This window comes from Taeniopygia guttata, chromosome 1 (genome assembly GCF_048771995.1).
Source record: "Taeniopygia guttata chromosome 1, bTaeGut7.mat, whole genome shotgun sequence".
Lineage (NCBI taxonomy): Eukaryota > Metazoa > Chordata > Aves > Passeriformes > Estrildidae > Taeniopygia > Taeniopygia guttata.
In genome coordinates, this window is record NC_133024.1 from 4,662,873 (window position 1) to 4,688,493 (window position 25,621).

Genomic DNA, 25,621 nt, shown 5'->3' on the forward strand with positions numbered 1-25,621 from the left:
TCCAACCCCCTCATCGCCTTCCCGCCCACCTCGTGTCAGCCCCGTGGCCGCTTCCCCCCTCCAATATCCTCTCCCCGTGTCTTCCCCCTGCCCGTGCGGCCCTTGCGCGCCGCCGCCCCCGGCCCCGGGGCCGCGCCGCTCAGGGGCGGGCGGAGGCGGCGGCGGCGGCGGCGGCAGCGTCCGCACCGGAACCGGGACGGGCCGAGCCCTGCCGAGCTGCTCCGAGCGTGGCCGAGCGATTCCGAGCGGCTCCGAGCAGTTCCGAACCTGCCCGAGCGGTTCCGAGCGGCCCCGAACCGGCCGGCGTGGCGTCCTCCCGGGCCGAGCCGAGCGGTTCCGAGTGTTTCCGAGCGTGCTCGAGCGGTTCCGAGCGGGCCCGAGCAGGGCCGCAGCGGGCCCCGCGCCCGCCCCGCCGCCGCTCCCTCCACCATCCAGCCAGTAATTTTCCGAGCCCGGCCGCCGCTTCTCGGCTGAGCCCGCAGGATCGGCGGGGCCATGGGAGACAAAGGCACCCGGTGAGTGAGGAGCGGGACAGAGCGGAGCATCCCCGGGGGGCATGGCGGGGGAGGGGTGGGACAGGCGCTGCCCGTGCCCTGCGCTGGAGCCGGTGGTCCCCTGGGGCGGCCCCGCTGCGGGGATATGGTGCCCCCCGAGGGGTGGTGAGGACCCGGAGACTGGGGACGTCCCCATCAGATATGGGACGGGGGAGGCTGTTGTCATCGCGGTGACGCCAGGGGACCCAGGCCCTGATGTCACTCCCGGCATGCGGCACAGCTGGGGGTGCCAGGGAGCACGTGCCAGCCCTGCAGCGCAGGGACACGAGGGCCTGCGACGCCTTCATCCCATGGGAATGCTGCCATGGGCACGCTGGCTTTTAGGGGACCCTGTGGAGAGGTGGATAGGGACCCCCCTCCCCTGTGCTCCCCAGGGCTCCAGGGGCAGACCGTGGTAGGACCCGCTGGGCTGCACATCCTGCAGGGCCTGTTGGGATTTAAAGGAGAGCCTGATGACCTCTGCCAGCCCTTGCAGGATCTGTGAAATCCACTCACCGGCAAAGAGTTGACACTTGCATTCTTCACCCCGATCCCTTTCTGTCCCCTTAGCCATAAATCATGGAGGACTAGGGATTTCAGAGTGCTCCTGCTCACCCCTCAACACCATCGCCCTCCCTTTGCTCAGTCCATGTTCCCTTGGCATCAGGATCAGGGGGCTTCAGTGCAGCCTCTCTACCCCTTCCCCCCCACCCCAACTGGACGAGGGGATCTAGCCCTGCCTGGGCAGAACCTTCCAGAAACATTGCAGTGTTTTGGAGTGGCAGGATGGGAGTTGTAGGTGCCTGTTGAACTCATCCAGCATTTTGGGAAGTGGCTGTTGCTGCCTCCAGCCTTCTGGGTGTTGGTGCCCCAGCCATGGCTGACAGTATCCGCTTCCTCCTTGCTCAGTATCCTGAACTCTTGAGAATTTATATTGCGCTCCTGGAGCTGGCGGACAGCCCCACAGATCAGCGGGCTGGGTTCCCCACAATGTCTGGGTGCAAACCCCAGGATGTAGCTGGTTTGGCCTCCAGGGTTTTTTGGGTGCCAGGGGGAGCTTGGTGAGTGGCATTCCCATCAGCAGGCGTGCCGGCAGGAGAGGCATGAGCTGATCTTCTCCCTGCCTACGCAGTGTGTACGGTGGGAGCTGGGGGAGGGTGAGGGGGGAAGAATTACGCTGACAAATCCCTTCCTCTCCAGTTTGGATCTCCAAACCCAAATCCACTGGGTTTGATCAGGAGGTTCAGCTGTGAGATCTGATTTACTATCTGATTTCCCCAAAAGCCCATTTTTGCTGATTCCTGCTGTGGCATCCCACATTTCTTGGGAGTCACCAGTGGGAAGAGCTGGATGAAACAGCTGAGTTTGTGGCTGTTGGCATAATTGATCACCTTTTCCCACTCAGCACCCAGTCAGGGCAGCTGCAACCCCACACAGGATGCCCAGCTACTGGAATTCCTGGCTGTTGGGATTCCTAGCCTGTGGCTTGAGGGTGGCTTCCTGATGGCTGGGAAGTGCTGCAGTGGTTCCAGTACACCAGAGACCACCTTGGGGCATTAAGCACCCCTCACACCTTTCCTCTGGCCCCATAGTACCATTCAGCCCCTCTGTAGCATTCCACCATAGCATCTTGCTGCTGGGGGGGTGACCCTTGCCTGCTGCCAGATCTGCTGCTCATCCCTCTACCATCCCTTTCATCCCCCTAGATGAAGACATAGGATGTGGGAGCAGGACAGGGATCTCCACTGGGAAGAGAAAGAGCCCTAGAAGCCTAGAAGGTAGCCCAGGACTCCTGCTTCCTGGATGTTGTTTGGAGAGCAAACTCTGATAATAACAGCAGGATCCGGACACATCCCGGATCCCACAGCTGAGGCGTTTCCTTGCCAAGAAAGTTGGTGGAGCTCTGACCCAGCTGGGGGATGCTGCTGCTGACCCTGGGAGGAGATAGACAGACAGAGAGATGCAGCAGGGATGCAAAATGCAGCATTGAGCCTGTGGGATGCTCTTGCTTTGGGATTGGCTGGCATGGTTCTCCAGGCTTATCTGGGCACAGCTGGCATGGAGCTTCTGCCCGCCACCACGGGGTTGTGCCACTGCGTATGGTGTGGTTGCTGGTGGTTCCATTATCCCTGGAGGTCCCTTCTAACGTGGCTCTAGCTAATTAGATCTGCCAGCTGACCTCGTTAGCATGAGAGCTGGCAAAACCCCTGAATTCTCTGCCCTGGGTTCAAAGGCAATCAATGGTGTTGCCATCGGATCTTGTTGTGATGCGTAGGGGAATTAAATCCTCATAAATCTTCCCAATCAAGATCAGACCCCACTCAATTATTGACCACCCAATAAAGCCATTGTTAGCCCTGGCTGGGTGCCTAACAAGCTCATTAAGGGATGGGATCCACGACAGGGAGAGGGCAGGAGAGATGGGATGTGGCTGTGTGGCAGCATGACAGGCTCAGGGGCACTGGGACTGCCAGCTCTGGCATGAGGCCCCACGCAGCAGCAGAGGCCACTTCCTGCCTCGTGTCTCCAGTATTTCGACACCAGGAAGGGCTGGAGGGGGAGGGAAGGCTTCACACTTCCTTCTTTCCTCCCTCGAGATCCGGTTGTGGGTGAGGGTCACCCCGCTGGCAGCAACAGGCCACCGTGTCCCCAAGTGCCCCTTCCATTCTGCCACTGGTGCTGCAGGGGAGATGGGAGCTCCTGCAGCCAGGGTGTGGGGCCAGGCAGGGCTGCTGCACCCACAAGATGAGGGCACTGTGGGGAGCCAGTCTGGGCTCCTGTTCCAGTGTGGGGCCAGCACAAGTGTGTGCCAGGCAGAGTGGTGAGGAATGGCTTCCCTCAAGGCCTGCCATCAATCTCACTTGCACTGGATTCATTAGCAGCTGTCTCCAGGGCTGGATGGGAGCGTCATCCATGTCTCATGGAGGCACCCACTGAGCCTCCAGTCTTGTCTGCCTTTTCTGGGGCTTCCCAGCACACCTCAGGTTGTGATCCAGCATGCTGGACCCTCTTTGGGGTTTTTCTTGGGTAGGGTGACAGGCTGTCAGGGGATGCTTCTTATCCTGCTTTGAAGTAATGCCTCATTAATTACCCATGAAAATCCTGCTGTTAGTTGCTCTGGCTCTCAGGGGGATGCATTCATTGCCCCTCCATCCCTGACTCTGGAGATTGATCCCCCCATGGCTTTCAGACCCCAGAAACAGTGGGGTGCTAATGCTCTTCCATGGCAGGTTGAGGCCCTTATCTCCCCAAGTTATTTAATTGGAGCAGCATTCCCATTAATTCCATCTTTCCTTGCACCAGCACAGGATCACACCTTCATCAGCAAACCCTCATAACAAACATCCTACTGTGGAAGTGCTTTTCCATTTCGGCTGGGAAAAGTCAATCCCCCAACCCCCACAGGGGAAAGCCATCCAGGAAGAGCCAGCAGGATGTTCCTGATTTTCCCAGTGGCTTGGGACAGCCAGAAGGATGTCCCCAATATTTTATGTGTCTGGCAGAGGGTTCCTGTGGCTTGGACAAGGGAATGAGGGCCCCAGCCCCCACACTCCCTTATCCAAACTATATCTTGCTTCCTGGGCAGAGCTTGGCCAGGCTGTGCTGGTCCCTATGACTCTCAGGAGAGTGGGATGTACAGGAGTGCATGGACACACATATGCAGGGACACAGGGAGGTGGGGACAGAGAATTTCAGAGATGTGGGGGGTGAACTGTGAGGCGTGCACCCACACATCTCCTGATACATCCTACCCCATTGCTGGGGTGGTAGTCACCCCCAGGCTGGACCCCACCAAGGTGCCCCTTGGCCTGGCGTGGGCAGCTGGAGGCACTGGGGTGGCTGAGGGTTATTCCTGGTGTGGCTGAAGGTCCATCATCCAGAGCAGCCTTTGACATTTTGGCAGAGCCAAGCAGCTGCCCTGGGAAATTGGTTTTTTCCAGCCTAAAACCACTACTAATCTTCCCGGATGGTTTTAATGGAATTTAAAGGCGAGGAAGGATTATCTGAGGAGAACCCATTATGGGTGGCTTTGTGCCAGGGCAGGCTCCAAAAAATCTGGCAGCACCAGGCACCCTACCTGCCTCTGCCCGCTTCCTGCCTGCAGCAGACAGGCTGAGAATGCTCTGGCATTCCCCAGCAGTGGCATGTTGATCCACATCCTTTCTCCCATATCTCTGTGGGGTGTTCCAGAAGTATTTTGGGAGTTGAGAAGGGTGTCTGGGGGCTAGTCCCATGGGAATGGGAATAAAAAGCCCTGGGGACAGGAGCATCCAGACTTTTCTTGCTTCTCCAGTGGATTTGGGATGCATTCATGTAAGGTAATGGTGAGGTGGGTTTATCCTGTGGGATGCTCTCATCCTGTGCATGCCTTGACCCCATGGTCCCACATGCTGGTCCCCAGGGCCAGGTGGGTGCTGGGGTGCTGCTGCCTTTCACAATGGTCTCTGGGCACCATCCTCAGGTGAAGGGGTGGGCCAGAGTCCCGACACCTCCATTATCCAAACTGGGTCCTGCCAGTGGGTGCTGAAGGTTGGATGCACCTGGCACCATGGGACTGTGCCAGGGGATGCTTCTTCCCCCAGGGACCCTTCCTGAAGGGGAGAGCTGGACAACTCTGTGGGCAGGGAGCCAGAAGCAGAATGGGGGGTTCAGGAGTGGAGGGTACCCCGTGCTCCAGCACTCACCCCCCCTTTGCTGTTTTGCAGGGTGTTTAAGAAAGCCAGTCCTAACGGGAAGGTAAGGGGGACATGGCGGGGGAAACCATGGGGTCAACAAGCATGGCTGGGAGTGGGGGTTGGGCACATCCCTGAACCCAAATTCCACCCTGTGCACCTTCCAGGGTGGCAGGAAGGGAAACTGAGGCACCGTGGGGCTGGCAGCGGGGCTTTCCCAAAGTCCAGGGGTAAAGCAAACATGTTTTGGAGTGCTGGGGTGCAGGTGACTGCATGTGGGGGTTTGGGGTTGGGCAGCAGGAGCTGATGCAGAAAACCTTCTGCCTGGCAGCTGCCTGCCCTGTGCCTCAGTTTCCCCATCAGGAGAAAGGCGACACTGGTGTGGTGGTGTGTGTTACCCACTGGGGGGCTCATCCCTGCCTGACAGTGGAGTACAAACCCCTGGGGTGCCACCCAAGAGTCCCCAGATGCAAAGTGCCTACAGGTCTGGGGACATCTGGAAAGGTTCCAGGCTTTGACTGGAATGGGGTTGGGATTGGCTTTTGGCTGCCACAGGGACATGGTGACACTGGGGATGATGAAGAATATGGACCCCAGTGGGTGGTGACAACATGGGGGGCCTGGGGGGTCTGCTCTGTGTGCCCCTGACACCCTGTTCCCCCCTGCAGCTCACTGTCTACCTTGGGAAGAGGGATTTCGTGGACCACATCGACGTTGTGGACCCCGTGGGTATGTGGTGGCAGGAAGGGGACCTCAGTTCCAGGGAGATGCATGCCAGGGTGGGCTGGGCTGTCTGGGAAGAAGGATTTTGGGGAGCAGAAAATAGCTGATTTGGGATAATATTCATGTCCCGCTGTGGCTTTGCACGTGCCGTGGGTGAGGTCGGTGCACACTGTCCCTGCTGACAGTGTGTTCCCCCCAAGCCCTGGCTGGCAGCTTGGAGGTGATGACTCTCTGTGTAAAGGGGGGGTGTGTCCCCCCTTAACTGTGCTGGTGTCCCCTGAAACCTGCCTGTACATTCCCCTCTAACCCTACCAGCATGTCCCCTGACCCTGACAGTGTGTCCCCTAACCCTGCCATTGCATTCCCTGACCCTGCTGGTGTGTCCCCCCGTCCCCATGGCGCATTTCTGACTTGGCTGTTCTGTTGCAGATGGAGTAGTGCTGGTGGATCCTGAATACCTGAAGGAGAGAAAAGGTAATGTCTACCCCTGGGATCCCTGGGGCTACAGAAATGGCACTGCCACAGGGTGATGCTAGCATCCCTGTGCAATCTTACCCAGGCACTGGCATCTCTGGGCCCTTCGGTGACATTGTCCAGCCCCCTGTTCCCATGACAGATTCCCTGTTCTGTAGAGAATGGGGGTGCCATGGTGGACATCTGAAGGCACAATTGGCTGCTGAATCCTCATAGTCTCAACATGGCATGTCCTCAAGCCACCACTACTTCCCAGTGCTGGTGGGACTGTCATGAGCAGGATACCACCTCGCCTTGGTACCCCCATGACCCACACCCTGCTACCAACCTCCCCTTGTCACCCTCTCCAGTCTTTGTGACGTTGACCTGCGCCTTCCGCTATGGCCGTGAGGACCTGGATGTTCTGGGGCTGACCTTCCGCAAGGACCTGTTCGTGGCCAACTCCCAGGCTTTCCCCCCGGTCCCTGAGGACAAAAAGCCCCTGACACGGCTGCAGGAGAGGCTCATCAAGAAGCTGGGAGAGCACGCCTACCCCTTCACCTTCGAGGTAGGGTGACAACTCTGGGGTGATTGAAGAGACAGTGAACCCTTTGGTGGGGACATCAGGGTCCCATCTGGCCCTGTGGGGTTGTGGTTGGAGGTGAGGTGTTGCTGTCTCTGATCAAGACACAGCTTTTAGTGGTGGATCTTCAAACTTCCACCAGTAGGGAAACTGCCAGTCTGTGTCAGCAGCAGGGGGTCCATGCTAACACTGGGGATCTATCAGCACTGGACAGCTGTGGCAGGGAATGGGGTGGGGGTAGACCCCCTGCTCCATGCACCTTCTCCTCCAATTTCCCCAGTGCAGCTTTGGCAGTGCTGGCCACCCCCTCTGGAGCTCTGTGACATTTTACAGTGCTCAATCCTATGGCCTCAAAAATGGTCCTGATGGCCTGATTTCTCAAAATCTCCAATTAATTAAAACCCTCTAAAATAATGTATTTTTGTAGCACTTTGAGATTTGGGAAATGCAATTGTAAAATGAGGAAATCTTTCCTGGATTTCCCTCTTTCCATTGTGGATAGGATAGGGAAGTATTGGTAGCCCCCCAAAAAGCTCCTCACCCCCCTTTTCCTTTCAGATCCCCCCCAACTTGCCTTGCTCTGTCACACTGCAGCCAGGCCCAGAGGACACAGGGAAGGTAAGGTCCCCCCATGTTCCATGCCACTGGGCTATGGTGAGTGGCTGCTGCTGGGATCAGCTCTTTGGGGAATGCAAAGGGGTTTCTCTGCCTCCTTCTCCCCCTTTCCTGGTTTTCAGGCCTGTGGAGTGGACTACGAGGTTAAAGCTTTCTGTGCAGAGAACCTGGAGGAGAAGATCCACAAGAGGTAAGAAGAGAGGATCCATCCAGCCTGGATGGGAGCAGCATCCTCCTGGTGCTGGCAGCAGGAAAGGGGCAACTCAATTTGTTTTCCAGAATGGGATGGAGTTGTGTTCCAGGATGGGGCTTGCATGGGGGTGTTGTCCACAATGGGGCTGGGATGGAGGTTCTCCAGGATAGGGATGGGTCAGAGAACATCTTGGAGCTGGGATACCCACCACTGTGCAAGGAGCCCAACACTTGCTGTGGGCAACCTGGTCCAGCCATAGGGTTTTCCCCTTGTAACTCTGGTGGGCATCCAGACAGGACTTTCCATGGCATCCTTCTGACCCAGCAGACCAGAAGAAAAGAGTGATTTGACCCAGAATGGGCCAAGAAAGAGGGTAGCCTGTGGGCAGCCTGAGTTCTCCTCTCGACTTCCCCCAGGAACTCGGTGCGCTTGGTGATCCGTAAAGTCCAGTATGCACCAGAAAGACCTGGCCCCCAGCCCATGGCAGAGACCACCCGGCAGTTCCTCATGTCAGACAAGCCACTGCACCTTGAGGCATCCCTGGACAAGGAGGTGGGCAAGGACTGGGGAGTGTACACTGGTGGGGTGACCCTGGGGATTTCACCATCCTCTCTCTTCTGCTCCCCTACAGATATACTACCACGGGGAGCCCATCAGTGTCAACGTGCATGTCACCAACAACACCAACAAGACCGTGAAGAAAATCAAGATCTCAGGTGAAGAGTAGGGCCGTGTCCCCCACCCCACTGGTGTACCTGTCCCCATCCCTGTGGGGGCCTACCCTGATCCCCATCTTGTTGTATCTCACCCCAGTGCGCCAGTATGCTGATATCTGCCTCTTCAACACTGCCCAGTACAAGTGCCCAGTGGCTGTGGAGGATGCTGAGTGAGTTCTGGTTCCTTGGGAACATCATGAGGAGCCCTGGAAACCTCAGGGGGGTCTTAGAGAAGCCTTGGAGGTCTCCTGCCCCAGTGCAGCCCCACTGGGATGTTGCACTTGGAAAGCAGGAACCGGTGGGAGGAACGGGGAGATGGAGCTCTTTCTCCTGGTGGCATTTTGGGGACGTCACCCTCTGAAACCTCCAGGAAGGCGATGTCCATCAGGCTGTGGAAGGGATGGGAATACGTGGGGTTCACCAGGCTAAGATGGAGATGTCTGGGGTGGGCTGTGGGAGCTGTGGGTGGCTGGGGCTCTGGCTGATGGTGGAAATCATCTCCAGTGATATGGTGGCCCCGAGCTCAACGTTCTGCAAAGTCTACACCCTGACCCCCTTCCTTGCCAACAACCGGGAGAAGCGAGGGCTGGCGCTGGATGGGAAGCTCAAGCACGAGGACACCAACCTGGCCTCCAGCACGCTGTGAGCCCCTCTACCCCCCAGGGCTTCTGTCTCCCCCTGCAGCATGGGGGCAGGACCTGCCCTGGTGGGCATCCAGCCCCTGCTCCAGGGGTGATGCTTGGGGTGGAGGAGATCCCAAGGGGGGACCTTCAGGAGGACAGGGAGCTGGTCCCCATGGCCGTTCCCGCACTGATGCCCACCTGCCCCTTCCTCCAGATTAAGAGATGGAGCCAACAAGGAGATCCTGGGCATCATTGTCTCCTACAAGGTGAAGGTGAAGCTGGTGGTGTCACGAGGAGGGTGAGTGTTGGGCACCCCCCCACCGTGCTGCACGTCCTCTCTAACCTTGGGACTGGTCTGTGCTGCAGGTGGGACCCCATCATCCTTAAAGCTCCCCTGGGATTAAGCAGCATGGGCGGGACAAAAGGTGTGTGGGGGTTGTATGTCCTTGGGAGGGGACAGTGACTAATATGTTGTATCCTTTGACTCATGCCAGCCTGCTGGGAGACCTCGCCTCCAGGTAACACTGCACTCCCCCCAGCGCCCCCCAATCCTCACTGCAGCCCCCCATTGAACCTCCTCAGCCCCTCAGGGTGCTACCTGATCCCCTGCCTGTCCTGGGAATTCCACTGTGTTGGGGATGCTGTCTCACCTACAGCAAAAAGCCTGGCAGAAGTGGGGCTGGGGTGATGAGGCTGGGAATGCTGTCAGGGTTTGAATTCTGCATTTTCCTACTTGTACTGGAGTGAGAGGCCCAGTGGGTGCTGCTGGGGAGAGTGAGCAGGGCACAGAGGTGGCTCCATAGGGCTGAGCATCTCTGGATTTGGGGAGTCAAGTCTCTGGGGCTTCCTTGGTCTTCATTGTCACATCACTTCCCTCCCACAGGGTCCTACAGGGGCCGTGGGACTACTCGTCCTTTTTTGGGACACTTCTCTGTCTGAGCTCTGTCCTGCCTGCCCCTTGGGGCTGTGCTTAGGCTGTCATGCCCTGATGTCACCATGCCCACTGAGCACTGGGAAAACTTGGTGCACCTCCTGCCATTCCCATGGCACTGCTGGCTGCAGCCTAAGCCCAAGGGATTTTGGATACTCCCCCCACAGCTGATAAAGACAGATTTTTGTCATGCTGCTCTCCCTCCTGATCCCCCTCTACTTCTCAGGGGGCCTGTGCTGATCCCCCACCCTGGAGTCCAACCTCAACCAAGAGGCATGAGAGCTGCTGAGCAGCTCCATGGAGGATGACACAGGGGTTTGCCCAGCTTTGTGGTCTCTACAGCAGCTGTAATGGCGGTGCTGTGCTGCTCCCCCTCTGCAAATTTGCCTCACTCTACATGTAAAGTGCAGGCAGGCCTGTGCTTTACCCTGCTATCTCTTCCAGCGATGTTGCAGTGGAGCTGCCCTTCACGCTGATGCATCCCAAACCCAGGGAGGAACCAGTACACCGGGACAGTGAGTGTCTGTCCCTGCGTCACAGGGCCACCATCCCTGGGGGTGGGAGGGGGCAAAGGGAACCAGTGGGGCTGCACAGAGGGAGATTCTTGGCTCCTGTTGACCCTGTTCACAGGGCCTCAGCGTTAAAATTATGGGGGGTGCTCCCATCACCCCAGTGCAGCCAGACTCCAGAGCGGGTTGTAGCCACACACTGGAACAGTGATGACCCCAGGGGAATCTCAGCCACCCCAGTGGGATGGCAGTGATGACTGCAGGGGGGGTCTCACCTACCCTGGTGGGAGGGCAGAGATGATCCTGGGGAAGGTATCAGCCACCTCGGTGGGAAGGCAGTCACCACCCTGTGACTAATCCTGTGTCATCCCTTTGTTCAGTTCCAGAGAATGAAGCGCCCATAGATACAAATCTGATAGAGCTTGATACAAAGTAAGAGACTAAAATACACCCCTCCCCCAATTCCCACATTTCATGTGGGAATGTGAAACATTGCGGTTGCGTGGCACCCCCCCCAATCCTGTAACACCTGCTGTGCCATGGGATTGGCACATATGATTAACCCCATGCATGTCACCTGTAATGCATGACGTGTGCTGTTCCCCTCTCTCTTCTCTCCTCCTTCACCCTTCCCTGCATGGCTTTCCAAAAAACAGGAGAAACTGCAGTAAGAGGCCGCTGGGATCGTGTTGGGGGTGTGGGAGGTTGTTGCCACAGTGTTCCCTGGGCTGGTGATATGTTTGGGAGATTTTAGGGTACTTAACCCACCCAGCTACTTCCTGCCGGTCTGCAATTCCCCCATAGTGGGGCAAATGCCAATGGCCCTGGTAAAGCTGCACCTGCTGGAGATCTTAGGGGCTCATTTTTGGGTGCATTGGGCATGTATTAATAAGGCTTTGAAAATCAAGGCTGTTTGCTAGGGATGGGGAGTTTTGGGGCCCCTTGAGCTGCTGTACCATATGGCGGTGCAGGTTGAGCTCACTGAGCAAGCTGGGACAGCTTTGTGGGAAGGAGGTGTTTGAAGACCTTGCACCCCACTTAAACCCCCTTCCCTTGTGTCCCCACTAGCGATGATGACATTGTGTTTGAAGACTTTGCCCGCCAGCGACTGAAAGGCATGAAGGATGACAAGGAGGATGAGGAGGAGCGGACAAATTCTCCGCAGCTCAATGACAGATAAGCGAGCTCCCTGCAGCTCGCCACCCTGCCCCAGGGACACCCCTACATTAGGCTGCTTCTCTTTTCTATAATTAATTAATTTTGTTTTCTACCTGTACTGGGAGCCTACCAATTGCCCGATGGCCACAGGACCTATAACCGTCCAGCTGTGCCGTGTTGTCTCTTCATCCAGCTGCCAGAGCTGTTGTTTCCCGTGCAGGGCACGGCCAGGGAGGTGAGGAGGCGGTGGGGCTCACTATAACTCTGCCCCTGTCCAGCCTCCTGCCACTTACTAGAGCCCTTTCCTATGAGATGCCCCTTTTATGAGTTTTATATAAGCCCAGTCTCAACAGGGAGGGGGGATGCAGCAGAATTGTTTGTGTGTGGGGGGGGGGCAGTGTTTCTTTAGGCAGCCTTCTCATGGGAAAAGGCACCTGTGCACCTCAGTGTCCCCTCCTTTCACCCATGGCCAATCCCCCTCTGTCCAGCCCTGCTGCATGTGTTCCCTCTCTGGGATGCACGAGTCTGGCTTTGACTTTGGCCCCTGCCCCAGCTGCTCCAAACAAAGGGAATGGGCAGCCCCTGCCCTTTTCTTCCCCCAAGTCCCCCCAAAGTGGCCAACCCCAGGGGTCCTCCCTGCTGCATCTGTTTTCACACCAGTATAGTCTCCCTGGACGAAACCAGCTCGGAGCTGGGAGCTGCTGGTTACAGACCCTGTGGGTCTGTGCCATCTGCCACACACTGCTGGCTCTGGGAGAGGCCTCAAATGCCTCTTCACAGCCATGGCAATATTGTGGCAGAATAGCCTTGTCCCCAGCGGGATGTTGCCAGGGATACTTTTGTCCTGCCAAGCTGCAAAGCTCCCCTGGTTGATGTTTTGCTCTGCCTGCATGGGATCTAGCACCTCTTTGGGGGTAGGGGAGAATCAGGGCTTTTACCACCCTAATCAATATTTCAACAGATGCTTGTACCTCCTGGATTGGTGGTGCCTGGACCTCCTCCCCCCTCCAAGGGTCTTTGGTCTCCCACCACTCACTGAGAGGCCATTCCCACTATTTATTGTGCTGTTGCAGTCAACGTTGTCATCTGAGAGCATTTTGTAGGGATAGCTCCATCCCACTGACCCAGTTTGTAGGGTGCTGAGCTGAGCCCACTCCCCTCCCCCTGTAATTTTTGGGTAAAGCTGATGGGCAGCGTGGTACTTCTTTTTGTAAAGTGGTTCCTTTGTACTGATCATTGATACCTGCTGCTTTGATTTCTCCACCCTGTCTGTGATGTTTCTGTGTTCTGTCAAATAAATTATTCTAGTTTATTAAACTCAGAAGAAAAAAAAAAAAAAAAAGAAAAAAAACAGTAAAATACAGTCCCGCTGCCTGCACACTTCTGTTGGCTAAGGATGGGGGAACTGGCACAGGCAGCAGGTCACAGAACCATAGAATGGTCTGAGATGGGAGATACCTTGAACCTTATCCAATTCCGTCCTCCCTGCCTTGGGCAGGGACTCTGTCCACTAGACCAGGTTGCTGAAAGACCATCAAACCTGGCCTTGAACACTTCTAGGGATGGGGCAGCTTCTCTGGGCAACCTGTGCAAGGGCCTCACCACCCTCACAGGCGATTTTTTCCCTCCTGCGCAAGGACCAGGGAGCAGCAGCTACCTGCCCTGCTCATGCCACCCCATTCATCAACTGATGACAGCCTCCGTGGTGTGCAGAGACATGCAGAGGAGCCAAGGAGATGAAGGATTTTGTATCCCACAGCAGGGACTGGGCATTATTTTAGAAATGAAATGCATGGTCATGCAGTACTTGATGAGAACAGGGCACTAACAACCTGCTTGTTAAACAAGCCATGTCTAGTCTGTGTCCTGTTGAGGAACTGCTCAGAGCTGATGGTTTTAACGATCACAGAATCGTGGAGGTTGGAAAAACCCTCTAAGATCTTAGAGTCCAGTGGTTCCCCTGCTCTGCCAAGGCCACTAAACCGTATCTTCAAACATCAGTTTGAACCAATCTATCCAAACATCAGTTAATGCTGCAGGATGCTTCTCATCCCCTTTGAGAGCAGCAGGAGCGAGTACTGGGGAATGAGCCAAGTAACGCTTCCATTTATGGACCTGAATTTGGAGACAGTCCCTCATGGAAGGGCTGTGGTTTGTCCCCTCACAGTCAAGGAAGGAGAAACCCTGCCTCAAGTTGTGCCAGAGAAGGTTTAGATTGGATATTAGGGAAAGTTCCTTCCCTGAAAGGATTGTTCAGCCTTGGGATAGGCTGCCCAGGGCAGTGGTGGGAGTCCCCATCCCTGAAGGGATTTAACAGATGTGTAGATGTGGCAATTGAAGATATACATAGTTTAGTTGTAGACCTGGCTGTGTGTGGGTAAAGATTGGAATCCATGACCTTAAAGAGCTTTTCCAACAGGAATGATTGCATGATTCTGTCTTCAGCTGTGTTACCTTGCCCAGGAGTTAAAACTCTATGGCCTCAGTGAAGACAGGCCTTCTGGAGGACCTCTCCATGGTTCCAGGGAGAGCAGAGGTTGGACACATTCGTGTCCTGTGCAGCTTGAGCTGCCCTTGCCCTTGTCCTTAAGTTGGTTCACTTCATGGGTGTTGGCATTTGTGCCAGAGGCTGTGCCAAAGACAAAACAGGCTCCAGCAATGCCAGTCTCCAGTCACACAACCAGACTCTGATTACACGTGGACACTGCCAGAGACTCCATATGGTGCACTCCTGAGAGCAATGTCCCTACTGCCCAGCACAACTCCAGATCCCTCCTATGTGCATAATCCCTTCCCACAGCATCTGTGAGTACTTAATATTTTTTATATCTCCAGTCCCCTGTCAAATCTGGTTCAAGCTGGACAAGAAGGCTTAAGTTATTTTTGGAAAAAAAGGGGAAGTTTAGACGGGTACAAACTGAGCTCTTGCTTAAGCCCCATTTTGAAAGCCAAGCAAATTCGGTTCCCTGTCCTCGTTGCACTATCCACACCACTGTGATGGGGGAGGGGGCCAGCTCCTCCAGGTGTCCCGGCAAAGGGGGCAGTCAGAAAGAAGTAGCTGGGGTGCTGGGAATGCTCCAGTGGTCTCTCTGCCTCAGAGCTCACCTCTCCAAGGTGAGACCCTCCCTCTATGGATGTTTCCCCCAGGAAGGAAGAGCTGCACAATCTGAGTGCACCTCTGCCAAATTGCCTGCTCCCTGGGGTGCTTGAGGAAAACCCACTGAGCTCCAAGATCCCTCTCTGGGGGCCCTTCATGTCTGTGTACTACACACCGCCCTTCCTGGGGTTGCTATGGGTCCGAGTCATAGGGCAGAAAAGCCACCTCCTAAATGCAGGAACCTGCAGGTCCTGGTGCAGGGGAAGGGCACACAGCTCTACCACAGCCGGAAGGAACTGACTCAAGAGCAGATGAAGAGACTTAGAGAGCCAGGAGCCCTCCCTGCCGCCTGCACTGGGGCAGAAATGCTCCCAGGCTCTTGATTAGAACCCATTTCCCCCAGTTCGGCTCTGGCTCAACTGGGTTGGTTTTGCTGTGGACCCCTGGAAGCAGAAAAATGCTCAAGCACTCCTCAGGAGAGCTCAGCTCCTCTAGGACTCAAACAGGCTTTTCCTTTTGTTGATTGGTGGTGACACAGATCCATGGCTTTAGTAAGTGACATCCCCACTCTTGGACATGTTGCCCCTGCTTCACGTGCTGCCAGCGGAGTTTTGGAACAGGCGGAAGTGCTCACATGGCTTGTCCTGGGAGAAGAATGAAGCAGGTTCCAGGCTCAGCTGCCAGGCAGACAACTGTTGCCATGGCACAGAATGAGTCAGTACAGCACATTCCCAGTGTAAGGTTTCCCCAGGTGCTCTTGAAGTACAGCCTTCATAAATGTCAACCCACCTCAGGGGGTGCCATTTCCCCTTGGTGCTCTGGGCCTGGAATACAGTGGGTAAAAATCCCACAGAAGAGCCTGTTTCATCAAATTCTGGTGGGGTTTTTTTTGGTGTTTTTTTTTTTTTTTAATGAAATCTGAGAATGGTTTGATTTGGAAGGGACCTCAAAGCTCATCCAGTTCCAACTCCCTGCCATGGGTAGGGACACCTTCCACTAGACCAGGATGCTGAAAGATCCATCCAGCCTGGCCTTGGGCACATCCAGGAATGAGGCAGCAGCAGCTTCTCTGAGCAACCTGTGCCAAGGCCTCCCCACCCTCACAGGGAAGAATTTCTTCCCAATAGCCCATCTACCCTGTCTTTTGGCAGTGTGAAGCCATTCCTTGTCCTGTCAGTCCAGGCCCTTGTCAAGTCTCTCCTTTTTGCTCCTCTCCCTTTCTGCAGACATGACACAAGCCTATGATCAAACAACAGCAGGATGTTCTCTGCCAGCAGTCAGAGTCAGAACCACAGGCACAGCTCTCATCTGAAGGCTGGTACACAGGAGAATTAAGTAACACAGGCAAAATTTTTACTATTATTAAAATAGAAATTTTACAGTTGTTCTGCTCACTGCAACAGTCTCCAAGCAGTATCTGCAGGCAAACATACACACTGCACCCACACACACTACAGCAGAGGCAGGAAGTGCCCCATCTCACCAAAACACCACCTACCCACACTTCCCACAGGGCTGAACCCAGTCCCAGACGTGCAAAGAACCATCACTCGCTGCTGACAACAAAGTTCTGGGTTTCTGCAGATGCCACGTGTGCACAGTGACCAGGGGAGGGTCCCTGCTGCCACCTGCTCCTTCAAATGTGTGGCCTTTGTGAACGAAGATGGGCTCTGCTTCCCTGCCAGAGCTGTCCCAGCTCTGTGTGTCATACACGTGCACGGTGCCATCAAAACCTTGGATAAAAGGGAATTAAAAGGATAAAGAAGGAATAGAGAGTGCAGAAATTAACTGTTTTGCTCTAGTCCAGCTGGGCTCAGGTTCACCTACCAGCAGGAACAAGAAAAACTGGCCCAGACCAGAAACCTGTGAGAAGAGAGCAGCTCTGCCTCTGAGGAGAGTGTCCCAAGGAAACAGCTGCTGTGGAGAGCCCAGACCAGATCCCCAAAGTTTGTGGATTCATGGGTGTGAACATGCAAGGCTCTGGTCAAGAGGCAGCCTCGCTGCCCAGCTGGCATTATCAATGCTGTAGCCTGCAGCCAGGCTGTGACTGGTATTATCAGGGCAGTGCTTGTGGTCAACTTGGGGCCTTTGATCTCACAGAAAGGCAACAGGCATCTTCCAGAACCCACCCAGGCCCCTTCCGGAGTTGTTGGAAAGAGGCAGCTGCAGAGGACAATTAGCTATCATCTCTGCTGGCTCCAGGGGCAGTACTGAAAACCACCCTGTCACTGGGGGGTTTTAGGTAGAGTAAACTGGGCCTTCACAAAATTATAAATCAAAAAAGCACACAGAAAAAGAGATCTCTGCCCTAAACACCTACCTGAAATGGCAAGGTAGCCTTCCAGAGCAGGAGCCCAGGAGACACACAGGAACTCTGCACCTGAGTCAGGAGAGGGGACTCTAGCCTTTGCCAAGGCCAAGAACTCAGAGGGTTTCCTGAGGTCTGTCAGGGTTAGGAGTCCCCTGCTTGAGAGGCGAGCCACGGGCTGGGAGTTCAGCTCCAAGGCCTGAGCTCCATGCCTGGTGCCCATGCACCACTGCTCACTGCATGGCACTGAGGGCACTGGCACGGCCTCCACAGGACTCTGTGGCTGTCGGATGTCGGCCAGGCACAGCTGGCCTGTGGCACAGCACAGCAGCAGTGTGTTGCAGTCCAGGAAGGCTAAGTTGCTGAGCTCGTCGCTGCCTCTGGAAGCTGGAAAAGAGAAGCAGGTCTCAGGTCTCCAATGAGGAGCATTTTCAGGATTTCTGTGCTGCAGTATTGCCAGCTCCAGGAAAGAGTGGAGTGAGTCCAGAGGAGGCCATGGAGAGGCTCTGAGGGCTACAGCCCCTCTGTCCTGGTGACAGGCTGGGAGAGCTTGGAATGTTCAGCCTGGAGAAGAGAAGGCTCCAGACAGAAGAGGAGCCCCTTCCAATGCCTAACAGAGCTCCAAGAGAGCTGGAGAGGGACTTTGGACAACGGCCTGGAGTAACAGGATGTGGGGATACGCACTGACAGAAGGCAGGGTTAAATGGGATATTGGGCAGAAATTCTTGTCTCTGAGGGTGGTGAGGCCCTGACAAGGTTGTCCAGAGAACCCGTGGCTGCCTCATGCCTGCTAGCTGATCAGGGTTTGGAGCTACCTTGTCTAGTGGAAGATGTCTCTGCTTATGGCAGGGAGCTGGAATGAGATGAGCTTTAAATGTCTCTTCCAAGCCAACCACTCCAAGATTCTGTGAGTCCCTGTGGCACACGGACAGTGATAAACAGACCTTCCCTTTCCTTAGTGCTGTGATACTGCCACTGGACACACACATCCCCTCTTCCCTCCCCAGTAATGAACTCTGTGGGGACTGAGTCTCACTGCACAGGTGAAGGCAGAGAGTCCCCAGATCCCCAAGGAAACCAGATCTGCACCCACCACCTGCTGTAACCAGGCTGTCACCTCCCTTGTTTGGGGCAGCACACACAGCATCCTTCTGTGAACCCAGTTCTCCAAACTGAAACTATCTGCAGGACTTGGGTAGTGCCCATATTTGGAGCAGAGATGTGAGAAATCAGTATAATGTGAGTGGTAAGCAGCTGGATGGACCTGACATTTGTCACCTCTTTCCTCAAGACAATATACTTGTGGCAAATATCTTTATAACCACTTGCACACGTCCTAAAGTACCTGCTCAGTGAAATGTCTGCTATTCAAACAATTAGCATTGCTTTACCCAAACTCCACCTTTCCAAAAATAAGACATTAGGCTTGCTTTGAATACCTGATGTGTAGACATTTTTCCTTGATTCAACCTCTGTAATCTGGACTCTGTCAAGTCTTGAGCCATGAAGGACCCATGGGGCTCTGGCTGAAATGGTGGCAATTTTAGCCCAGGATTGCCCAGTGCCATTTTCTGTTGCTATGGTGCTTACAGATTTAATAACATCTATTAGGAAGAGACAGAAACAGATGTAAAACACATTGAACACCAAGTAATCCATCCAATTAAGCTGCTTCACAACAATACCTCACAAAGGTAAAACTGACCTACAAAACCAATAAGAAATCTAATTATGCCTAACCCTCTCTTCAGGGTAAAACCCCTTTCCAACTCATCCAGCAAGGATTGACAAAATGCTGAGCAAAATGAATGAAAATTTGTGAATCGAGGTGTTTGTGTTCAATGAAGTTTTCTCCTTCTTTTGCACTTCCTTTCTGGTGGTTACAAGTATTTCCCAGTAGCAGCCTCTCTCTTTTTGAGAGAAGTAAAGTGGATTACGGTCTATCCCAAAAGGCAATGGACAGAGTTATATTTCTAACCACTGAAGTTACTGAGGGGACACTGTGCCAACTACATGCAGTGCAAGGCTACTGTGATAGGCCTAAACATACTAATTCTCTGATGAGGTTTGTGCTGTTAAGTCTTGTACCCTTCTCCAGCCTGTGCCACACAAGTGTGGTCACTCGGGACAGGGAAGTGGCACTCCTTTCCTCATTTTTGACACACAGGAAGAAGGGGAAGCTAGAGATGTGACATATAACAACAAACTGCTTGAGCTCAGAAAGCCTTACCAGAGTCCTCTGCTGACACCTGCCAGACCTGGAGGGAGCTGTCGGGTGGGCCACTTGTCACCAGCAAGCTGAGGAAACAGAGAGTCTCACAAGAGTCTCCTCAGGAGCAGAGCCTTGTTTTCCCCAGCTTGGGACAAACTGGTCTGCTGCTCCTGTAAGCAGGAACTCCTGCCTCTGCTTGGAGCAGAGCGGTGGCTGGAAGGACCATAATCCCAGAACTCCTCATGCAGGGATGCTCCACATAGCCCATGCAAACACAGTTCCAGGCAACAGCATTTATGAGGATAATTTATGAGGATCTGATGAGTAGTGGCTGAGGGAGCTGGGGGGTGTTCAGCCTGAAAAAAAGAAGGCTCAGGGGGCATCTTTTTGTTCTCTACAACTCCCTGACAGGAAGGTGCAGCCAGGTGGGAATTGGGCTCTGCTCCCAAGGAAAGGACAAGAGGAAATGGCCTCAAGTTGCACCAGGGGATGTTTAGGTTGGATATTGGGAAAATTCCTTCCCTGAAAGTGCTGTCCAGCCTTGGCACAGCCTGCCCAGGGCAGCAGTGGAGTTGCCATGCTTTGAGGGATTTAGAAGTTGTGTGTGGCACTTGGGATTGGCAGTGATAGGAGAATGCTTAGAATCAATGGTCTCAAGATGGCTTTTCCCACCTAAATGATTCTATGATTTAATTACCACCTTTTCCTTCTTAGTCTAGAAGGACTAGACTAGGAATGATCCAGACAGCCCTAAAGTAGTCAATGGGGACTTGTGTAGGAAGAAACACTGAACAAGAGATCGGCCAGTGGTATTTGTTTGGTCTAAATCCAGAACAGGAAAAAAAGCTTCTGAACCTGCACACACAGGGTCTTGCAGAGCAGTGGCACTAGCCACCAGTGTCCTACTCTGCTGCTAAGCAGCTCCAAACAGTGTCAAATTCTGGAGAAAGGTAGAGCAGGAAAACTCTACAGGTCCCTGCTGCTCAGAAGTGGGGTAGGGAGCAGCAACACCAGCACTTCTTGGTATGTAACTGGCCCAGACTCACACTGGTGTCAGAGCTGGCAGGACTGACCAGCTGGGTTGGGAAGCAGGCATGGAAAAGGAGTTTTCTCTCAGTGAGTAAGTCCCTTCTCCTTCTCCAATACATCCTGGGAAGGACCTTGTGGTCATACCTGGTGTCTGGCACATATTTCAGGCTGTACACTGGGCGCTCTGAAAATCCACCACATTCTACCTTGAAATCTCTCTCTGGACACAGGCCCTAGAAATCAGAGGCAAAGCCATTTCTTCACACAATGGTGCACAACTTGTGCTCAGTTATCACAAAAAATGACAGAGACATGAGGCAAACTCTTGTTTGGTATAGCTCTTCCCTGTCTAGTGCTGCCTTTTTCAACAGGAGATATAGGACTGAAGGATCCCAAAATAGTCAGAGAGAACAAGAGTCTGGAGAAAGCTGCTTCCAAGAGCTCTCCTTGTGTTTGTTGCCATCTGTGCACATCTGGCTCAGGAGCTTTCTACTTACCTAGTGACCAAAAACCACCTTCTACTTTAGTGTAGGGTGACCTAGTGTGGAGGTCACCCACCCAAGGGCCAACCTCGGTGCTCTGCAGGGTGGTCCCCCAGGCCTGAGCTGCTCAGCAAGCCCCTTCTTCACTTGGCTTGCTGTCCTCATCTGTTCTCTTTCCCCATGAAATGCTTTCATTCACATACCTGGAAATTCACATACTTGAAATGAAATGCGGAGCAACTGCAGGATAACATGACTGGACAACAAACGACTTATGTGCTTTTCCTTTCAACCAAAGCTGCTCAATCCCTGGGCATGCCCAGGTAACAGGTAACAGCCCATGAAGGCTTGGTCTCTGAAAATATGAAGCCAAGGAGGTCAGAGAGGTCTGGTGCCGCCCTGGCTGCAACACCCACCTGGGTCTCCTTTGTCAGCAGCGTTGGCGGCGGGATCAGCTGCAGGATCTCATTCCCATCAGACTGTCCATACCCGGCTACACAGACACCTTGGTGGAGTGGGCATGAAGAGCCAGGGACATGGTGAGGGCTGCCCCCCTGCCCAGCCAACCCTCCCTGTGACACACCCGCACAGTCCATGGGTCACCAGGCCCCGAGCTGGAGCCCAGCTGAACCCGGAACAGCTCCCACCACTTAGCCCCACTTCTGCGGTCCGGGCCCTGCACCCTGGTCCAACCCCAGAGCCTCTTTCCCCCTTCTCCCGCTGCATGGGCCCCGACCCGGCCCCTGGGCCTCCTTCTCTCCTCCGGCTGGCCACAGCCACCGCAGCCCGGTCCCTCTGCTGCCCTCAGCGCTCCCCAGCTCGCACTCACGGTCCCCGCGGGCCCACTCGATGAGGCGGGTGGGTGCCTGGAGCTCGAAGGTGTGCAGGTCGCGGTACCTGCGGGGAGAGGGCGGGTATGAGGCCGGGGGTGCCGGGTCAGTGCCGGGTTAGTGCCGGGTCAGTGCCGGGGGTGCCGGTGTCCCTCACAGTTGCAGCGACTGTAGCAGCCATTCGTCCGCCGCCTCCATGGCAACCCCGCCCGCCCGGCGCGCGCCTGACGTCAGCGGCCTGAGGCGGCGGTGGCAGCGCGGAGCGGACCGCGGGGACAGCGGGGACATGAGGGACAGCAGCGACCTCAGAGCTCACCCAGCCCTATTCCAGGGACAGCGGCGACCTCAGAGCTCACCCAGCCCTATTCCAGGGACAGCGGCGACCTCAGAGCTCACCCAGCCCTATTCCAGGGACAGCGGCGACCTCAGAGCTCACCCAGCCCTATTCCAGGGACAGCGTGCGACAGCGGGCAGCCCCGAGGGACGGAGTGGGCTGGGACAGCGGGTGAAGGCTCCACAACCTGATGTAGTTATGAAGTGGGTATGTATTGCCAGCGCACGGCACAAGTGAGATGGCTCTCCAAGATTTGTGCCCCGAGCTCTTGAAACGTAAACTTTAAGGCATTTAGAGATTTTGAGGAGCTAAGATTTTAGTTAGAAATAAGCCTTACTAGAGTTAATTAAAATGAGAATAATAAATGAGTAGGCTTTGATGAAGTTAGGAGTTAGTAGTTAACTAATAATTGATTGCTTGTCAGCACAATGTTTGGTTAGCTGTAATGAAGAATATAGAAACTGACAAAGAGCTTTTAGGAACATAAGACAATTGTGGGCCTCCTCTGTTCTGAAACCAATTGAAGACAAGGAATGGGAGTTCTACCAAGAGTTCATTTGTCATACCCGCATTGAAAAGGTAGAAAGGTCAGAATGAGGAAGACTTCATTTACTTCCTCATTTTGGGACCCCTCCCCGTGAAAGGGACCACCGACCCATTTCAAGGGACAAACTACGCATGCTTAATAACTTTTGGAGTGATTAGCATACAAAGCGGGGAATGGGATGTACCAAAATTATGAATATGCATTTGTATTTTGTATATTCAATATTTGTATGGATAAAAAGACTCTGTAATCACCTGGAAGGTGCGGTGTGTATTTGGGAGCTATCCCACACGCTGCCCGGCGTCGAATAAACATACACTTTCTAACTTTATACTGTTAGAGAGTTTTTGTCCGTCACAGTTGGATATCGATACTAGATCAATATCCATATTTTTTAATAAATCACTCTGATCCGAGCCACGTCTTTATTCCCAAACATGTTCCATATTCTGTACATTGCACAACTTTTCATGCATATTCAACCCCTGGCCCCGCCTGCCCTCCCCTCCCATGCTAATTATCCCCGCCTTTCTCAGCACGCGGGTTTTGCTGTGGTGGTCGTGCGGGGGTCTCTCCTGGGCTGGGGCTGAATATCGTAGTCTTCCTCATGGGTGAACTTCCGAACTCTCTGCGAATGTGCTTTCGGTCTCTTGGTGCTTATCTGTGTGTCTTTGACAGCCGGGGAGACATACGAGTGTTCTTATTTGGATTTCCTGCATCCCTGGGTACCGTTTATTTATGTAAGAAGCTTCAGAAATTTACATTTCCTTTGGCCTTTGGCCCGTGGTAGAGATTTCTTACTTAAAAGGTTAAAATTCAACACATAATTTTACAACCTAAAATATAAATGCTTAATTCATTTTCTTAAGTGAATTCTAAAAAATTTCTGTTTCACAGGGACCTCAGAGCTTACCCAGCTCCGTTCTGTGAAAAATGCATATTTTATGATTGGCTTTTCGCAAATGTTTCAATGAATATTATATGTGTAATGTTAGAAAGTTACGCTGTATTAATTCTCTTAAGTAGTGTGTTAAATATAGTTTTAGGTTACAACATAATGTTAAAATAGAGACTATGTGTGTGGAGGGAGTTTTTTATTTTCTGGATTTATCATTTGTTGCCCCTTCCCCAAAATAAAGCCTAAATATTTCACCTTCCTTTGGCACAACTGAGGTTTGGGTGGACATACTCTTACCCTTTTGCTAGAACAATACGTAATGTACAGTGTCTGCTACACAAGTAATTTTATCCCTTAATTGCAGTGCATTAAGTACCAGAATTCTCTGCAGATACAACAGACCTGTGAGATGGATAAGGAATTGGTTGGTCTGGTGGGTGGGAGGCTGAACATGCCCTGGCTGCGTGCACTGGGAGCCGAGAAAATTCTGTATGCTGGGCTGCATCCAAAACCCCGTGGGCAGTGGAGAAGGGGGGAATTCTGCCCCTCTGCACCACTCAGGTGAGACCCACCTGCAGAACTTCATCCAGCTCTGGGGTCCCAACACAGGAAGGACATGGACCTGATGGAGCAAGTCTGGAGGAGATCATGGAGATGATTAGAGGGGTGAAGCACCTCTACTGTGAGTAAAGGCTGAGGGAATTTGGAGTGTTCAGCCTGGAGATGAGAAGGCTCCAGGGAAAACTTAGAGCCCCTTTCAGTACCCAGAGGGAGCCTACAGGAAAGATGGAGAGAGACTCTGTACAAGGTCATGTTGTGACAGAATAAGGAGTAACAGCTTCACGTTATCAGGGATCAGGTTAGATGGGCTATTGGGCAAAAATTCTTCCCTGTGAGGGTGGGGAGGCCCTGGCAGAAGTTGCCTGGAGAAGCTGTGGCTGCCCCACCCCAGAAGTGTTCAAGACCTGGCGGGTTAAGGCTTGGAGCAGCCTGGTCTAGTGGAAGGTGTCCCTTCCCATGGCAGGGAGTTTGGAATGAGATGATCTTTAAGGTCTGTTCCAAGACAAACCATCTTGTGATTCTGTGATTCTACTTCCTGAAGACCACAACAGAACTTTAAAGCATTTCCTCATTTACTTTTTTTTTTTTTTTTTAATAGCAAAATTTTTTCCATCCTGTGTGCAATAGTCTGGGGTCTTCCTTTGGAGTTATTGGATCCTGGCATGTCTCTGAGTGGCTGCTCACCTGCCTCTGGCCTCAGGCTCCTGCCATTTCCCACCATGCAGAACTCCACTTGCAGATTGCACACTGAGCTACCTGTTCTAAATGTATTCCTTAACTGTTAGTTTCCTAGTCTGGGATTTTGAACGTTCTCCCAGTCTACAGCCATGTTTCCATATTTTTTCAGTTAAGCTTATAAACCCATTTGACCTGAAAAAAATTGCATAAAACGATAAGATGATAAGGAGGATAAGAGAGAATTTATCTTCACACACTATTTTAAAGCATTTTTTTTCAACATTTGTTTACATTTTTCAGTGAGTGATAAGAGTGGAAATCAAAGGAATGCTGCTTGGGTTCCCTACCAAGGGAACAGATAGGTGAAATGTCACCATGAGTTGATAATTGAAGAATTATTGATTTGATCTGTAAACTGTTACCTGCCCAAAACAGTTGTCATTCTGCAGTGCCATGGGGCCTCTTCCTGTCTGAACAAGTAAACAGCAGAAAGATCTAAAAGCTCTTTGTCAGTAGACAAATTAATGAGCTGAGGGTTGAGGAAGAGGCTGAATTATATCAGCTGTTGTTTGCAAAGGGTTTGTGGAGCACTGCTGGGTGACTTAAAGCACCTAATGTATAGGAAGGCAGCCCAGTATCTCTGTATGTCCTGTCCTCTCAGGACTGGAGCTCAGCTGCATATCCATGTTAAGAGAAGAGGAGGATTTTCTCCAGAGGGTTTTGATGAATTCAGAACAACACCTCATAAACCATCTTAATGAACTATTTGCCGGCTGCTTGGCCTCTGTGCTTAATTGAATTGATCTGCAGCTGGAAGAGTAGTCTGATAGGCAAGAAAAGCACAACTGGAATTATATAAAAGGCAAGAGAAGAGGAAATACAGGTCTCTGCAGTAAGAGGCAGATTTATATTAATAAAATGATTCCATGACAGAT

General features: G+C 53.3%; 2 protein-coding genes and 1 long non-coding RNA gene across 4 annotated transcripts; 1 reads left to right on the forward strand and 2 right to left on the reverse strand.

The window, feature by feature from the left end:
- The first annotated feature begins 277 nt into the window (after nt 1-277).
- Nucleotides 278-13,027, forward strand: ARRB1 (arrestin beta 1). Of its 2 annotated transcripts, XM_030257187.4 has the most exons (16): nt 278-515; nt 5,240-5,270; nt 5,875-5,935; nt 6,359-6,403; nt 6,754-6,950; nt 7,524-7,583; nt 7,703-7,770; nt 8,190-8,325; nt 8,405-8,489; nt 8,587-8,659; nt 8,994-9,131; nt 9,327-9,410; nt 9,607-9,630; nt 10,488-10,558; nt 10,933-10,984; nt 11,621-11,874. In XM_030257187.4, exons 1-16 carry the CDS (start codon nt 496-498, stop codon nt 11,730-11,732), a joined length of 1,257 nt encoding a protein of 418 aa, XP_030113047.1. In that variant the 5' UTR covers nt 278-495; the 3' UTR covers nt 11,733-11,874. The 2 variants fall into 2 exon arrangements, with proteins under 2 accessions (XP_030113047.1, XP_030113095.1); XM_030257235.4 differs by lacking the exon at nt 9,607-9,630 and having other exon boundaries at nt 11,621-13,027.
- Nucleotides 13,028-15,690: 2,663 nt separating this feature from the next.
- Nucleotides 15,691-16,038, reverse strand: LOC140681178 (uncharacterized). The gene is made up of 2 exons (XR_012052414.1): nt 15,906-16,038; nt 15,691-15,874 (listed from the first exon to the last, which is right to left on the reverse strand). It is a non-coding gene; the product is annotated as an uncharacterized lncRNA (long non-coding RNA).
- Nucleotides 16,039-16,138: 100 nt separating this feature from the next.
- Nucleotides 16,139-21,963, reverse strand: WDR73 (WD repeat domain 73). The gene is made up of 8 exons (XM_002187519.7): nt 21,826-21,963; nt 21,668-21,735; nt 21,255-21,343; nt 20,501-20,589; nt 19,346-19,413; nt 18,555-18,719; nt 17,128-17,502; nt 16,139-16,540 (listed from the first exon to the last, which is right to left on the reverse strand). The coding sequence occupies exons 1-8, from the start codon at nt 21,954-21,956 to the stop codon at nt 16,302-16,304; spliced, it is 1,224 nt and encodes a 407-aa protein (XP_002187555.6). The 5' UTR covers nt 21,957-21,963; the 3' UTR covers nt 16,139-16,301.
- Nucleotides 21,964-25,621: the final 3,658 nt, after the last annotated feature.

Excerpts from the sequence above, each read along its gene's own strand:
- ARRB1 (XM_030257187.4), top strand. The coding sequence starts at position 496 with ATGGGAGACAAAGGCACCCG. Across the intron at positions 6,404-6,753 it reads ATACCTGAAGGAGAGAAAAG|TCTTTGTGACGTTGACCTGC; the intron begins GTAATGTCTACC and ends CACCCTCTCCAG. Across the intron at positions 9,631-10,487 it reads CTGGGAGACCTCGCCTCCAG|CGATGTTGCAGTGGAGCTGC; the intron begins GTAACACTGCAC and ends TATCTCTTCCAG.
- WDR73 (XM_002187519.7), bottom strand. The coding sequence starts at position 21,956 with ATGTCCCCGCTGTCCCCGCGGTCCGCTCCGCGCTGCCACCGCCGCCTC. Across the intron at positions 21,736-21,825 it reads CTGCTACAGTCGCTGCAACT|GTACCGCGACCTGCACACCT; the intron begins GTGAGGGACACC and ends CTCTCCCCGCAG. Across the intron at positions 18,720-19,345 it reads GGTGTCAGCAGAGGACTCTG|ATGTTATTAAATCTGTAAGC; the intron begins GTAAGGCTTTCT and ends TCTTCCTAATAG.